The sequence below is a fragment of the Leptonotus elevatus genome, chromosome 2 (assembly GCF_054856555.1).
Source record: "Leptonotus elevatus isolate MCC_2025b chromosome 2, RoL_Lele_1.0, whole genome shotgun sequence".
NCBI classification, from domain to species: domain Eukaryota; kingdom Metazoa; phylum Chordata; class Actinopteri; order Syngnathiformes; family Syngnathidae; genus Leptonotus; species Leptonotus elevatus.
In genome coordinates this window covers 5,806,479-5,824,613 of record NC_141240.1, presented here as the reverse complement: position 1 = coordinate 5,824,613, position 18,135 = coordinate 5,806,479, and the positions used below count along the sequence as shown (strand labels likewise).

The 18,135-nt window shown below is 38.8% G+C and overlaps 1 protein-coding gene across 1 annotated transcript in view; it reads right to left on the bottom strand.

The window, feature by feature from the left end:
* LOC147178272 (muscleblind-like protein 2a) overlaps positions 1 to 18,135 on the bottom strand; it is a 52,412-nt gene that overhangs the window by 22,073 nt on the left and 12,204 nt on the right. The window contains 2 exon segments of the mRNA XM_086068434.1: positions 806 to 1,009; positions 1,119 to 1,283. Of these exon segments, the coding sequence (XP_085924560.1) occupies positions 806 to 1,009; positions 1,119 to 1,283 (369 nt within the window).

Sequence of the window (18,135 nt, the reverse complement as noted above, 5' to 3'; positions counted from 1 at the left end):
GAAAAAGTTACTTAAAAATGCCCAAAGTGGAAGAGGAAAAGCAGAAAATTACTATAAAAAGTCCATACAATTGCCAAAAATGTCACAGAATTGAATAAAAAGGCAGTAAATAAAAGTAACTATAAAATGTCCAAAAACAAAAGAAAAAACGGCAGAAAATGACCATAAAAGGTCTTTGGAATTGCCAAAAAAGTCAGAAAATTTATTTTTAAAAAGACAGAAAAGAAAATGTTCAAATAGTGACCATAAAATGTCCAAAAACAAAAGAAGAAATCCCGAACATTACCATAAAATTTCCACAAAATTGTCAAAAATTTCAGAAAATTTATAGCAAAAAAGGCAGAAAATTTATAGCAAAAAAGGCAGAAAATTTTCAAAAAAACTGTCTCCCAAAAATCCAAAAAGGAGGAAGAGAGGCAGAAAATTACCACATGTCCATAAACTTGCCAAAAATGTCAAAGAATTGACAGAAAGGCAGAAAAGTCTCAAATGTATAAAAAAAGGAATAAATAAATAAATAAATAAAAATAAAATAAACAGAAAGGTAGGAAAAAATGAATGTCTACCTATTTGATTTCTCTCCTATTTTTGTGCTGTGGTGGAGTTCTAATTAGCTCTTGGGCCCTTAGTATATCAGGCTAACACTAACAACCTGTTTTCTTCATCACCATCTTCAAATGCTTTGCGGCTCCAGACAGATTTTCTGTTATTTATTTGGCCTAATATGGCACTTTTGACAGTAAAGATTGCTGACCCCTGCACTAGCAAGACCCTTTAAGATAGAAGGAACGTCAGGACGGGTTACCTCCAGCTTGTCTGTTCGCAACAGTTTTTGGTTGGTTGATGAGGCCGTTGCCAATGATGCAGGAGGGCTGCCTGGCATGATCATGGGGGTGCTGGGCAAGATTTCTGCAGGTACCAGGCCCATGCTGTGTGACATGGGGGTCAGGTATGGCGTGTAGCTCAAACCTGCACTGGAGCCTAGACCCTGGCTGACTGGAAAGGTCTGCTGCAGAGGAAAAACAGTTCACGTACTCATTTATTTAGAGACAGCTGCAAAGCAGAAATGCAGAGCAGGAGGAGGTCAGGATGAGCCACTTCCTGTAAGCAGCACTGACCACAGGTTGCATGGTGGTGCCGGGAATCATAAATTGCATCTGATGGGCCAACATAGCAGCCGCTGTCTTCTGCTGGATCAGGTTGTTGCGCCCATTGATCTCCAGCTGGGTTTTCAGGTGAGCGGGTGGGTGTAAGTACTTGCAGTTCTCCCGTGTGCAGCGACCCTGAAATGGACGACAGACAAAGTTGGTCAGTCATGGTTGTTTTTTTTTTGTGGTGGAGAACTTCAAAAGTGGCTGCTTTATCACAGTGATCCTAATGATACATAATGATAGCGCTTCTACCCTGAAGAGGGAACTGGACCAGTTACGACTTGAGCATAAACTGAAACCTGGTAATATTGTGATGGACATGTGCAAGATAATAGTATTAGTAGTTGTCATAATCGTAGTATTAGTAGTACAAGAAGAAGAAGATCGAGAAGAAGAAGATGAGGAGACTTGGACAGGGAAGATGTCAGAAACATAAATTACAGTTGAATGGAAGCCCAGATATTGGAGATATGATTTCTGTAAAAAGCAGAAGGGTGGGTTTGCAGATAGAAAACGAATCCAAGACAATAAGATTGTGCACAAAGAATGAGGGAAACATTTACTGTCAAGCACAGCAACGCTTCAAATTCTTTGCGTCATCTCATTGATCACATTGAACGATGCGTTTGATGGGCTCTTGTATTCATTATGATTACTGCTGTTAATGTACAAAAAGTGCAAAGGGTTTGGGGATTTATGTATCTATACCTGTATTGTTTATGTTAATTTATTTTAGCAATATACTAATAACCAAGCCAATCGAAATATTCATGCCATTTAATCTGTAATATACCATTAATCATTGTCGGACTGGGTGAATCAGGTGACACTGTAAAAGCATTTTGAGAACCTAGAAAAAGCGCCATCCAAGTGAAGTGCATTTACCATCTTTCCATTTATCAAATGGCAAACGGTAACACAATATAGGTCTTTGATGCAGTGCTTATTGTGAGCAGAACTTTATTGTAAGGAAGAAGGGTTATGAGCGTGAAAGTGAGTAGAGGATGACACAGGGGCACAAGCACGCTGAGAAGAAGATGCTGGCCATGACATAGCACATCCTGTGGAGGGCGGAGCCAAGTGAAGCGTGATGAGAATCAAGAAACGACTCGGAAGCTGGTGTTGCTAAGATGCTGTTGCTTTGTCATTGCAGGAAGAGCAAGGTGACCCCATAAAGCATCACTCATTTGCCATTGTTGCAATATATTTATTCCACCCTAAAGTAATGAAAATGAAAATAGATCTACATCTCTAAGACTGTACATGTATGTGCGAAAGCCACAAAGCTGGAGGGAGCCAAAATGATGAGCGACTCAGGCTGACTGACCTCTACGCCCTGCAGTGAGCTGCTTAAACCTCCTCCTTTATGCTTCACATGATGAACCAACTCACACCTGCCCACACATATGCATATTAAATGCCTGGATCACAACAAGCATCACCCACGCACACCAACACTGTCATGCTTGAGGACACGCACGCAAACAAAGCAGCCATGTCCAGCCCAGAGGAGTAAGGTTGGCACTGAAGCTCACAAGTAAAGACTCACAACTGTCACACAGACAGTCAGGTACACCTGCAGAAGGTAGCTGTGCTACAGTGCAAGTGAGATGACACGTGTTAACGTCGCTCGGTCTCAGTAGCTTTGCGCAACTATATATTGATTTTTTTGGCACTAATTACTGGTCCAGATGATTTTGCACAAGCCCTCTTTTCTCAGTTACCTACCTACCACTGGAATCAGGCCAAAACCTTGTAACTCCAAAATCGTCACTTTTCAGGAGACACCAAAATGCGTATTAAACCATTAACATTGCATCATCAAAGAGAGCAAGTCATTTTCAACGCTCTAGATTGGTCAATAATTTGTACAAATGACACCCACACACGTGGATAGATTTTAGAAAATAATACATTTGCCAAATTGGAACTTGTGAAGTTTTGGCCCGGCACTAGCAGCATGTAAACCTCTTTTTCTGATATTCTACTTTACTTTGTATTTATAATTCAACTTAACCCTGGAATTTAAAAAATTGCGACGGTCGTCCCTATTCACATGCAAATTGAAAATTACCATTCAGAGCTTACTTTGTGCAAGGAGTAAAGACTAAATTTTCCATGAGCACAATAGCCACAAGCAAATAGCCACCACATATTCCGCCAATGCAGGCACACTGAGTGACTGATGTAATGCTATTGATGGTGGTGCATGTGTTGATAAGGTTTATTTAGATACTGGTATAGTGTTTGATAGTGGATAGTTGATAGTGTGTTAAAGGTGTATTGTGATTTGGTGCCCTAAGTGAAAGTGTAGATTGTGGTGCCAGTCATAGTTACACAGTGTACTTCACCTCCTATTAGTCACACAATGCCAACCGGACATTTTCATGAATTTATAAACCCCCCGGACACCCCAACAGGAAGTAAGAAAATGGTCTGTCCTCCCAAATGAGGACCCATTTGGTCACCCTACCATTTACTATAAATGAATTGCCTTAAATTATTACATTTTATAGCCTTGAGTACAATTTATATTGTAAATAAACATTTTAACCTTGCTTGTTGCCTTTCTAAATACCTTAAAACAAAAATAAACCATACAGAAATACAGATTCTTAGTCAATAATACAGAATCTTGAGCAATAGCATTGCTAAATATTTACCAAAGAGCGTTTAGCACACTCCAGTGGACAAAAACGGCAACGTTTTACTATGCAGTAAATTACACAATGAACATGAAATATAGCAACAGTAGTTAAACAATGAAACATTGCTCCAATACGAACCTTGTTCCTTTCTCAGCCAGGTGAGACCTTTTCCTGTATCCTTCAAAATAAAAATATCAACTATATTATAATAGCACAATAAAACATCGCAATTCTGCAATACAAAAATGCAAAAACTAAAATAATAGCAGGGTCATTTACATATTTTATTTTAGAAAACCTGAGGAGGAAAAATATTTGTAATATTTTTTTTTTGCCCTGCAATTTGGTGCTCCCTCCACTAGATGGCGGCCTAGGCGGCTGCCCTGAGCTGCGTCTTCCGGGTGTATCATCTTAATAATTGGTCCTCGATCTCGTTAATCAATCTGACGTAACAAGGTTGTGTGTGCTCGTTCCTAGCTGCACATGTACACTTTGAGTGTTTGTAGCATGTAGCCGGTGAGCTTCGGATTCAGCCATTTATCGTTGTAGGTCCACCGATCCAACCGCAAACTTTGAAAATGGCTGAGATCCGCAAGAGGTCACCTGTCTATGAAGTGAGGCCGGACATTTGGTTTCTACTTTTCCAGAAGATCCTTGAATACATCTCTAAGTTTCTGCATACACTAGCTGGTAAATTCAGAACTTAATGAATATTAGGTTACAACCGCTGTGTGCCTCAAGGCTCTGTGCTTGGCTCTTAGCTTTTCATTCTTCACACCAATGATCTAGTTTCAATACGGATATTTCTTTGTACTAAGCTTGTTGCAGATAATGCCGAACTTTACAGATATTTCATGTTAGTAATTTTGATGATGACATTGATTTCATCTAGTCTGAACTGCGATGAGTTTATAGTTAGTATACAAGCAAGCAGTTGGAAATGGCAGCTGAAACATGTTTTGTAGTGCATTACTGTTTTGCTAACCCAAGGAGGGATTTTGAAACAGACGGTATCATAGCCCCTGTTATGTCTGTGAAACTTTTAATATTTCCTACCACTGTTCTACAATTGCACAAAAAAAAAGTTTTTAAAAGTTTATCTGTTTGCTAATTTAGACACCCGTATTGAGTTCTGGGTGAAGATAAAAATAGAGAGTTTTTTTCAGAGCCTGACTACATGCAACCTATTTAGTGCTCCTTTTATAGAAATATCTATTTATCTAAAATCTTTTCTGGGTACTCGTATAGCAAATGCTTAGACTAACTTAACCTTCAATAATTACCTCAATAACGCTTGTTTGATTTGAGTACGGTCTTCAAGGTCATTCATGGTTTAGTTGATATTAATTCAAATATTAGATATACGATATTGGACCTAAGAATTTCCATCCATCCATCCATTTTCTTAACCGCTTAGTCCTCACAAGGGTCGCGGGGGGCGCTGGAGCCTATCCCAGCTTGCTTCGGACTGGTACACCCTGAACTGGTTGCCAGCCAATCGCAGGGCACACAGAGACAAACAACCATCCACACTCACAATCACACCTATGGACGATTTGGAGTGTTCAATTAACCTGCCATGCATGTCTTTGGAATGTGGGAGGAAACTGGAGTACCCGGAGAAAACCCACGCAAGCACGGGGAGAACATGCAAACTCCACCCAGGAAGGCCGAACCTCGGACTCGATCCCACGTCCTCTGCACTGGGGGGCGGACGTGCTAAGACCTAAGAATTTCAAAAATTATTTTACTTTAGTGACATATCTGAATAATCTTAACATTGTGTACCCTGTCTCTCTTGTTTGTTGACTTTCCAAATAATAAAAACAAAATAACTGTGTGCTTTGATGCCTTGTGTGACCAGGAGAGTGTGTGGGAGGTTGCAGCAATGTATAACAGTGTGCATGCCAAGATCTGGATAGCATCCAAAGTGGAATCTGCCAGTGTAGCACGTTGTCAGCATTGTGACCTACATAGGTCACCAAAAGCACACATGCACTCTCACACTGCAGACCCACACTCCTCACTTTATTCATTCTGTGGACTTGAAGAGGAGTAATTTTCTCCCAAGTGCTACCAGGCTGCTCATTACTTCTTTCCCATTTAAAGGGATGAAGTAAATTGTGTCTAAGCCTCTTAGCTTCATAATGTGCAACTTAGTCCTTGGACCTCTGCTGAGTTAATTGTGTCAAACTATGAGTGCCTTTCTCACCTGGTCTTTGCATCATTTAGGTTTATTTATTTTGTCCCTGTGATACGTTTAGTGCCACTATACAATGTATCAACGTAGTGTAATTGAAACTACTTAATATTTCATTCTAAGTTAAGTCCAAAAACTTCAGAATTATAGACTCACACTGAGGTATTTCTAAATTGTGTGATTCTAGGAGACAAAGAGTCATCATCAAATAACAACACCATACACCCACTAAAATGATCCATTCATCCAAGTGAGGGAGGTGTTAATCGCTATTGTGCATTGTAGGGAATACAGCCATTACTCACATCATGCTTGTCCCTTCAGCATGAAAGAGTAAAAACATCTAACACAATTATTGCATCGTGACTGCTTTACATTTGGGTGTCTGGGATTAATAACACTGCTCATTAGCAGGGGTCTTTAGTTTCAGACTGCCATACCAGAAGATTTAAAGGTCATAAAAGCAGGGAAGCTATATTGCTGCATCACATTGAAAACATTGTAATCACTGATTGTTAAACATTTGGGATCAGATAGATGACTGACTACAGACATGTATTTCTAAAAGGAAGACACACGCACGCACACACACAAACACACACGTCTATTCATTGCAGTGGTCTATGAAAAGGATCTTTGACAAGCACCGAGGCTTCTCTGTGATTCGGGCACCAGCCGCCAGTTTACAGCCACAGCTACGTGATGCAATTAACCTTTCAATCAGGCCGCTCACATGACAGCCTCTTATTGTAACTCTGCACGTGCCAAAAACTATGGTCCATTGGTGGTGGGGCTCCTTAAACAAGTGAGCACTTTCAACCAGATTGGGTAATTATATGCTTCACTGCAAACACCACTGAAGTTAGATTACAACTCTTGACGGAAGCCAACTAAAGTCATAATCAGATGACACCCATTTTTCTTTTTGCAACCCCTTCATGTGTTGCACTTTTTGTAATTGGTGTCCATTTGTTGGATTCACATGCTTTAAAGCAGTAATTCTTAGCCACGAGTGCCACCATGCGGGCCACGAGAAACTTTTCTCAGTTTTGCACACCAGAGATCCAACTAAATACAGTGTACTATTTTCCATGAGACACTGAGCTGCAATACAGTTTCCCACCAGTGAGCAGTAGTAATGTGCAAATCAGTTATTTACAAGCTCCGATATAAGCAGATCAAAACACTCAGCCAGGCATTTGAGCAAGTTATTCATCCTCAAAAGGAAAAAAAACGACAATGAAAATTCTTCCAAATGTCTACATGCTTGCAAAAGTGCAATCCCTTCTTTATGAGTAGCTTTGTGAACGGGGACAATAGTCAGGTTTCCATCCAATTACTTTAAAAAAATTTCAGCGAATTTACTGAAAATGCGCAAAATGGACATGCGACTTATGCCTGTTTCCATCTGGTTCTTATTTACGAATATTGAGGGGACTCTGCCGCTGTAGGTGGCGGTATACATCATAGAGATGTGATCCACCTGTAATTTAAAAGAAGATGAAGAAGAAGAAGAAGAAGAAGAAGCGACTGCGCCATGTGATTACGTTGTATGAGTTTTCTTTTGTAATTCTTGATAAACCGTAGTGTTTCTTTGCTGTTTTCCATCTAAAATAGCATTAATATTCACTTATTTAATTAATTCCAAAACTATTTATTTTTCATCGTCCCCCCAAACATGCCTTACTTTATCGTCCGACATTGCTATGTGACTACAAACGTACGTGTGACGTAATATCCGGTCAAAATATGCGAAGTGTATCCAGTCATGCCAGCGGTTATTCGCAAAACTTGTTTCCATAGCCAAAATTCACATTTTCCTTTTTTCGATACGCTTCAAAATCCACCCCCTCTAACCTTAAAAACTTTTTTTGCGAAATGTTAAGCCCTTTTTTGAATTCCTAGTATTTCCATTCAGTTTTATTTTTGCATTTTTTGAAAATTTGAATACAAATGGGTGGATGGAAACCCAACTAATGAGGCAAAGCATGGGACATACGGTGCGGCATGTGGACTAAGATTCTGCAACAAAGTAAGAAGCCTAGAAACTATGCATTCAACAATTGTGGAAAAGAGAGTAGAATTCTTCTTGTCAACCAAAAATGGAGATTGCTGAAATAATAGGAAAACTAGATTTTCATTTTTACTTCATTCCAACTTTATTTATTGAAGTGCAACGCAAATATTCCTGGCCAAATCAATACAACTGCCCTCGTAACACTTGCCATTAGAAAGAGGGATCGATCACCATCTTGGGGAGAACACAATTTTGTCCTAAGATGCGCACCAAATGGACAGCGTAGATCTGGCATCCCCCGTCTGGACTTCACCCTGACATCTTCATGAGTGGCACAAACAGTCCGCACCTCCTCCATCAGCCTATCTGAATAGCTGGAGTGATAAGTGCTGCATATCTGTGGGTGGCACAGACACAGAGGGCCAGTCTTCTAACAGGTCTGAAGAATAGTGCTTCAGTTGTGGGCCCCTCCCTTTCCCACTGTAACAATTTGCATTTTGCCTTCAAAGCCCACTCTATCCTCTGACTTGCTACGGACACAGAATGCCTGCGTGCCTTTAAGCTATGAAAAGCCTCACCTAAATCTTTATTTAAATTTCCCAATTCTAACAACATACGCCAAGTAGCAGGTCATTGAAATAAACCAATGAGGTCTTTAGATCCTGCAAATGCATTAAATGAATATGGAACACAATTGAGGTTAGCATGTTAGTATGGCCCTCGACAACTGTTCCAGTTTCTCACATTTGGCAAATGAATTGCTGACCCTAGGTGGAGGAGGTTTTTCCATACATTACATGGATGACAAAAATCTTAGGACACAACTCTTAATCACTGAATGCATCAGTCACGTTTTGGGTTATTTTAGGCGTCCAACCTTGTGGGAACAGTTTTGAAAGTCTTTCTGTTCAGCAGGAACTGTGTAAAAAATGCAGTAATGAGTTTATTGTGGAAAAACTTGACCTTACCCCTGATCTCAGACACAAGCTGTATAGAAAAATGAATACTCAAATACTAATCTGACATTTCATTAGTAACATATATATATATATATATATATATATATATATATATATATATATATATATATATATATATATATATATATATATATATATATATATATATATATATATATATATATATATATATATATATATATATATATATATATATATATATACACACACATACATACACACACACACCTGAAAATAAAAGCCTGGGTGGGCAATCTGATACAGGGTGTCTTTAAATTGCAACGTGGTTGTCTTCATTCTAAAAATCAAGTGGGTGGGCTTTCTTGTACCACAATGCCTTCTTCAAAGGTGAAAACAGCACATAAAGCAGTCACTCAAGTTGATCTTATTTTTTAGTCACGAGTGATTTGTTTTATTTTCTTTAACCTGTCTTATTGGGCTGCTTGGTAATGCAGAATCACCATTCTGTACGCTTTTTTATGCAGACACCTGTGTTTTGTTCTGTCAGCATTGCCCTGGGCTATCACTGCTTCCTTGTAAATTTGTGTGGTGATATTTCACCACAGCGATCAACATTACTTATAGTAAGGTTGGCTGCCATCTCACAACATTTTGCGAAATATGAAAGATGTGTAAGTGAGCAGTCTTCTTTAATTTTTTCCACTCAGAATATGAATAATTATTGATGATTGAAAAATTCCATTCAATTTAATAGTATGTAATTTTCACATCACAATTATAGCGACCAAAATGGTGTTATCAGTATTATCATACATTGTGAAAATATAAAGAGAATTACAAATAAAAGCACCAAAAGCTTTATTTTGAATACAAAACAATCTAATAACAGGGTCCGAACCTATTTTGTGTGGTAGCCCAAAAATTCAAGGAATTGTCTGCTTTTATGGAGGACTACAATAATCTGAGTCTATTTACTGTTGAGAAGCTGAGAAACAGGATTTGGACAATTTTAAATTAAACAACGTCTCTAAATGAATAATCGATTATCAAAAATAATTAACAATTAATGTAATAATTGATTGTTGTTTAATCATATAATTGTTGCACCTCTAAAACGGAGAAAGGTTCCGCATGACCCCCAGCTAACGAATGTATTTTTTGGTGGCTAGTAAAAATGTTGATTGACTTTTACCTCTGAGAAACCAGTAGCCACAATGGCTGATCAGCAAAGAAGTTAATGTCAACTTGTCAAGTCCTGTCCTGTGCACCTTTGGTTTAAAAAAGACTTGACCCATGGACAAACACTGATCCAGATTATTATTTCCCTTGGAAATAATAATACACTGACACTTGAATGGTCGTGGGCCTGCAGTTTTGAGAGTTGGTCATCTCTAATCCAACTCGAGGATGGAGCTCTGCTTTAGTTAATCTGATCATCTGTGACCTGCTGAGACATGAAACCCACCATCCCAATTGTATTTAATCTGCACTCACACAATACAGTACACTGAACCTGGTTGATTATAAACCAGACCCGGGTAAAGATCTCCAGCTTCTAGCGTGATGCTGTGAGAATAAATGTGGCAGAATTCCTCTATCAAAACTTTAACTCAACAAATCGGTGCGACTTCATAGAAATGGGTTACACACTTTTTATGTCCTACTTTGAAAGGAACTGTGCTACAATCCCAAGGGACAACAGCAGGCCTTCTGCTAATTTTGAAACCGTTTTAGTCACTCCTGGCATTCAAGGCAGTGAGTACTGGAGCACTCTAAAAATAAAAATTAAATCTACTACAAATGCAAATGAGAGGGGGGTGGGGGGGGGGGGGGAAACAAGCAAGCAAGACAAAGCATTTAGATCTTGTTGCCTCACTCGACCGCATGTCAGGGCATGTTGAGAAGTTGTTTAAATCCATAGGACAGATAAAGAAAGATAATGAGATGGAAGGAAGAGCGCAGATCTGTGCATCAAAGCCTCTTTCGAACACACTCAGCAGATAGGGGCCCAGGCATCGCATGGCTGCTTACTCCCCCACTTTGGAGATTAAAGCTTTGGTTGCTGACAAAAGAAAGTTGAAGAGGTATCGGTTCATAATTCACAATTCAGAGAAAGTAAAAAATAAGCACAAATGCAGGTGAGTCAAGCTCATTGTAGTTCAGAGGCCACATACAATCAACTTGTAAAATTCTATGAATTGTTTTAGCGCGAATTTCAAACCAGACTCACTGCTGTAGCCAGCGAGTGAGTCGATGAAGGCTGGCGTGGGTTCACTTCCCCGCCTGGGAGACCATGTTTATATGTTTGCATGTTTGTGTGAGTGTGAGCACAAAGAAAAAAAAGTGTAGTAGATTCACGGACGTACATATGAAATATATAATATTCCATATGTAAGACCGTGATTAAACAGTATCGATGGGCGGTTACGGAGTAAATTCAACATGGTTACACGAAGAGAGACAATAGTAAATGACTTATGTAATTGTTGCGGTAAAAACGTAATGATTCGTTTGATAATAGACTTCTGGTGCTGCAGAGTGACGTTACTCACGAAGAATAATGCTGCATTCGAGGAAAGTGGAAAGTTGGACTTTTCCGGAAGTGTGTACGGGAACGCCCCCTTAAACTCGGAAATGCCACTTGCGAAGTTGGGGGAAAAAAAGTACCCCGACTTCCCCGACCGACTACAATGTGACATCACTCTACAATGGCCACCCCTTTGGAAACACATACCGTGAATGATAAAACACAATTTACTTGAATATAAAACTAGATAACTTTCTTTCTTCATAAATATTCGACATAACTTCACGTAACACAACGTACGTGGCAGCATGCCGCTATCTCCCTGCATGACATCATACGGTGAACTACTGAACTGTATGGAATGCTTGTGAAACAAGATAAACACATAAATGAAGCAAAATTGCAAGAAGGCAAGTTTGCTGGAGGTTAAAATGAGTTTGAGGATCAAAACTAAAAACAATTTAGCACTATTCGCCATTTTGGTTTACTTTCACATCGAACGCTTTCAGGTCGGAACAGGGAGGTCGGAACAGGGAGGAGGGATAGACAGACAGACAGACAGATAAACAGATAGATTGTTAAATTCCGGATCCTGTACTAAGACAAACCACGACTACTGCCGTTAAAGCCTTATGGGACTGATTTTGGGTGTTTTTAGAAAGCGCCTAGTTTAGTTTTTGGATTGACTGATGCACAAAGGACTGTTTGAGCCTGACCCTGTAATAGCGTGGCACACAGTACGCCCAGATGGTAGGAGCGCATATTCATTGTTTAGAGCATGGTTCGGTTTGAAGATTATATTCTTGACCAATTAATTGCATGGTATTGTTGTGATCAGCGTCTTCAAACAGTTTGTGCAGAGGCTGGCCTACAAGCTTGAAATGAAACATGGGGTCATCCATGATATTGGTTTCTGTTGCACTGCAGAATTTTTTTTAATAAGTTTGTCAAATTTAACTTAACCATGCTACGGACTCAAAAGTACAAATCTGCAGATGTTGTTGACTGCCATTCACCTTTTTATGCCCAAAGGGGAATTGAGCCTTGCCTTGATCAGCTTGTTGTTTTATGGCTGTGATAAGTTCCCCAAGGATGGTCTCTTGTGTATTAAAGTCACCCCGAGGCATACAGACAGTTGAAGAAAACAGCCTACAACAACTAAAGCCACTGAGTGTTAAAGTGGCAAGTGCACTGAAGAGACTTCTTATCAGGCTTAAGAACCATATTTGATAACTCAAAATGGAAGGTATGCCACACTTAGAAACACTACCCTGTGATTCCTCCTACTTACCAATTACTGAAAACAAACACTTGATTTAAAAAACCAACAACAGTGTAGTGAAATACTTTAGTGTATGAACGGTTAAATGCTTTTATGTGTTCTGTGACTGACTGGCGACCTCTAGCTCAAAGTCAGCTGGGATAGGACCTAGTTACCTAATGAGGACAAGCTGGAATGAAAACGGATGGATAGATAATTTCTTCCAGTTATAGATGTGAAAAAGTATATATATCTAATTTGGGGGAGGGGGGGGGGGGGTTATGTACACACATGCATGAAATTTGACCTCTGCATTTGACCCATCACAGTGAACACAAACTGTTACGTGGCACACTGGAGCAGGAGAGCTGCTGAAGTGCCCAGGGAGCAATTTGGGGTATGTGTGTTTTGCACAAGGACACTTGACTGATCTTGAACCGAGGTCCCCACAGAGGCATTTGACAATATTAACCATTTGACAATGGCTGCTTTCTTGTACTACTGGTTAACTTTTTGTGTATTTCAATAAGTCCTGCATAATGATCGCCCTAAAGTGCCCTTTAGTAAAAGAGACATGATCAATACACCAGGGTCCAGTGACTCAAATAGCCTTTGAGCTACAGGCTGGGTTTTATTTGAATAACACTGCATGCAAGTAAACATATTGATCACACTTTTCAGCTATGTCATAATCCCATTTTTCCTGGCTTCTCAAAAGAAAGCAAATACTTAGAGGAAAGCTGTTTACAAATTAATGTCCATTCATATTTTCAGCATGTATGACCAGCATAAGTGGTACTGAAATTGATGGAAGCTAAAAATTCTGGTAGTTGTATTATGATTGCGGTCAATCGTCAGTGGTTTTTGTGTTGGAGTTGTATGTTTGTGTTATGTGAATCATAAGTTAAGTAAGTACACGGTGGAGTGAGAGTCCAGTTGAAGGGAATGATCATGTTACAGTACATTCCCATTGAGTTACTATAAATAATAAATTAAATAAATGCAATGGTTCATTCAGGCAAGACATATAAAATGAACAGTACCGGTACTCAGATTGGAGAAGCAACACTTTTACACCAGATTTTCTGATAACAATTAAGCATCTTGTTTTTCTGTTAAGTGGGTCTCCAGATGAATTAGTTGGCAGAGAGAGAGAAAAAGAAGCGACATTTAAACCATAAGTGCTGCCAATGTGCTTTCCCTCACTCTTGCAGTCAAGTTGACGTAAGGTGTTTGAGTTCATTGGAACATGAAAAAGAATAAAAACAAAGCAAAACCAACAACAAAATAAAATAAAACAGCTACAAAACAAGCAAAATTCAACAAAGCGCACCTAACAACGATTTTCCATGTTCAAAAGGAAGTGGGAAGAAGTCGCAAGTCACATTTTCTTAGTTTACATCAATGGTAAATAAATAAAAAATACAACAATATATTGCTGAGGATAACAAAAGTAACTAATAATGAAACACTCCATAATAATAATATAAAATAAATCTTCAGCGAGCTCATCATTAGAAATCCACAGAAAAGATAGTAAAGTACAACCTAGATCCAAAAAGCCAACAATAACAAAACACAAGACACAAACTATAGTAAACATAAATATGTAGTCAACAAATCAGCAACACTCCTAATCACTTAGTGGTTGTCTACCCCCTCCCATTCCCTCTGTATCTCGTCAATACATAACTTATATTTAGTTTTAAATTGATTTATATTTGTACATTGTTTTAAGTTCTCACACAGATTGTTCCATAATTTCACCCCACAGAATGATATACAGAACCTTCTTCTGTTTGTTCGAATAATGTAAATTTTTAGATTGTATTTCCCTCTTCATTTATAACCCCCATCTTTCTCTCTAAAATTGTTTTGAATATTTTGTGGTATTATTTTTAACTTTATACATAGCCTGTGCTCACTAAACTCACTATAACAAATTTTAAGAGTTTTGACAATAAAAATAGTGAGTGTGTATGATCCAGATACCCAACCTTATGTATGTAGGTGTTAAATATAATAAAAATACTGCCTGAAAAGTTAGGTCATTTTGCTCGCAATGTATTCTCATCTTTGTTTTAATCTTCTCTCTTAACCTCCCTAGCATTAGAGATTTTTGAATGAAAGGCGCGTGACGTGACGAATTGTATTTATTATCAATATTAGTTATGACACATTTTCACATGGGACTGGGATGTCATGGCAGGCCGAGTTCACTACAGTCTGTAAGACTATTTTGACCAAAAATGGATTAGAAACTATTTCGGTAGCAGGCCCCTCAAGATTGCTTTTGTTGCCTCATTAGATGGAGCCAATTAAGAGGAAATCTGTCTCATTATAAGTGACGGCCCTGGGGGACAGTTGCCTGTCTGTTGAATTGTTTGTAACTACCTAACACGGTTTTTGAATGTGCACACACTAGGGATGCAATTTTTACACCTAATGGAGAAAAACATGCCTTTGGGGAACAGTCAACACATTTTCAGAGAAAAGATTAATTATGATATTAAATATGGTGTGCAGAAAAAGCCATACTGTATGCCCGGGTGTATTGGCAAAAACAAAACATTGGTGTTTGTATACATTCTCTGACCTTTGTGGGAGAAGATGCATGGCGAAAGCTGTTGGTTTTTCATGCATGATATACAAGTTTCTCCAGCACCAAATAGAAGTGAGAAAAGCAAACAAATAAACGTCAGTCTGAGACAGAAATTGGATTAAGACAACCCATCAGTAATTAATCAAAACAACATTTAAAGTTCAAACATACAGTCTACCTCCTGCCCAACTCCCCATTGAGGTCCTAAGGTGCATCACATGCGACAGTAGCAGAAAGAGAGCTGTGGAGCTGCCTTCCGCTCACCATGTATAAGGATGGTAGCTAGTAATGTTTTACATGCAAAACTAACAAACAAACCACGTGCTTTGTCAGTACTGTGGGTTGCAGAGTGATGAAAAAGAGGATGACTCAGAGGCAGTGGGTGGACTGAGACCAGGTGAGACACTGGTACAGCAGATGGGCAGTTTTCTGTGCTGATTCTATCCAATACATAAGCAGCTAAAGAGGTGATCTACAGCATATTAGTTCTAATCAAGCAAAGAATTGTGATATTTCTATTAGCGCTGTGCAATTAATCGAAATTCAATTACTTATTATTATTAATACTCGGGCTGCAACGAGTCCTCGTCATTTCTGCCTCGGATACCCGCTGAGATAGTCGTAGTCAAACAAACGGCAGTATGCATGACAGTACACGGGGCTAACGCTGTGAGAAACCTAATTTCAAAATAAACCTTACCTTACCAAGTAGTATATGTAGATCAATGCATTGTATTGCTTTGATTTATTTTTTAAGTTGTTTCCGGAAGCGTGTCGTCGTGGTATAAGGGTTGACGACGTGCTCGTCTATTCAGAGTTTGTGAACAACGGCAATATAAATGGCCCAAACTATTGCGACAGACGTCAGTAACACAAAGTCCTGAAGTCACGTTTAAGCTTGTACGGCGACTGCTAGCAAACAGGGAGCTACCAGCACAAATCAGCAAGCTAGCCGCACTCGCTAGCAGCGGTAAAGTGCTCCAGCCGTCTGATTACTTTTCAAAGGCGTAAATACTACAGCCCGTAGACAGCCCGTAAATTAGCATTCCCTCCGACAATATTGACATTGCACTTAATCAAAAATCTAATTTACAAATGAATGCACTGACAAGATCATAATCAGTGTTCATTTGAACAAGTATGTGAACAAAACGTTGGCAAAAGGACAAAAAGGAATCACTAGTCAAGTATACATTACCCGGGGTAAGACATTTTACACTTAACAAGGCACATTTACCAGACGCAGTTAAACCAGCAAAATTAAGGCAGCTAACACCTTACTTCCTGTTAGTGTTTTGAAACCTATTCTCACCACTTCTGGCGCACTACTGAGCTGAATGACGCTAGCTTGAAGACAGCAATGGCAATCGTAGGAGTCTTTTCTATTATTAACTTCAGTTGCCAGTAAATTCCTGTAAATTACGTAGAACACAAGAAACGGTTGTAAACTAGATTACAGTGTGTTGCGGTAAAAGTAAATACAGTACGTAACTGTAATTTATATACAGTAAATACTTGTAAAAAAAATACAGGAATGTATTGAGATTTTACAAGAATTAGCTGGCAACTTTTTGCCAGTTATTTCTTGTAAATTCTACAGCCAATTTGTTACAGTGCAATTACCTTGAGGCAGGACGGCTGAAGAGAGTAGACCGCGTGCATATGCTAAGCAATTGACTAAAATGACTAAACTCACAAAGTCCTTCCTTTATTATTTTAGACTATGCTGTGTATTATCCCCTTTCTTTTTTTTTGGTATGTAACTTGACAGTTATAAAGAGCATGTATGTACTTGAACATGCTTAAATACTGTATAATAAATAATGATTGGTGCTGCCTGCAAGCTACAATTACAACAGTGTTTTTAAATACTGACATGCAATATTTACTTTAAAAAAAAAAAGGTATATATTTGATGTGATACTACATTTTGGAATTAAGTAGGACAATTGGCAATATACTCCCTGGGTCAGTATGTAGCCCTAAATGGATCCTTGGAACTCAAATTGTTAAAGAAGAAGATGGCTCTGCCCAAGCTAAACTCTCTCTACATTGTTTTCCATTTGTATTCATCAATGTTTTAGCATGTGCTGTACATTGCAATTGAAAGGTACTATTTGCTTGACACTGCTTTGGAGGTCCAGCACCCCAAAAGGTCAGTAGCTTGCACTTGGGTGTGATGAAGGTCTAGGTCATGCTTCTCCACCCTTTTCTCCTATGACTAGATGTTTGTTGAAATGTGTGTGTGTGTGTGTGTGTAATATATATATATATATATATATATATAAGGTAGGGATCTCATCCAGCCTAGTGAGTTCCTCGCTGTGTCTGTGCAAATGACCTCAGGGGACCACTGGCTCATACTGCACTGCACACACATTCCCCACCACGTTTGCTTAGCCCAGGGTGTGGCCCATTACAAGAGGATTACATGCAGGAATGCAGCCAAACCCATCTTTTTAAGCAAGAGAGGAACTGGGGTCTAAGAGCAGAAGCTACAAGTTCATGTACACTAAATGTCCCTTCGGGTAAAATCATGGAAGTAGAATGGCCCTAATTTGAGGTGGGATAAATAAATAATGAGTTGCATGATGCAAATATAAACTGTGTATTGTTTGTTCTTCACATTTTCAGCTGGTAATTTAAAAATAAAAAAACTAACAGAAAGGGACCTATTTTGTTTTGAAATTTAACACAAAGATTTTTTTTCTTGTTATGCATTTTTATTAAAAACTGACATCTATTTTCTTAACCGCTTATTCCTTACAAGAGTATTACATTAAAATGA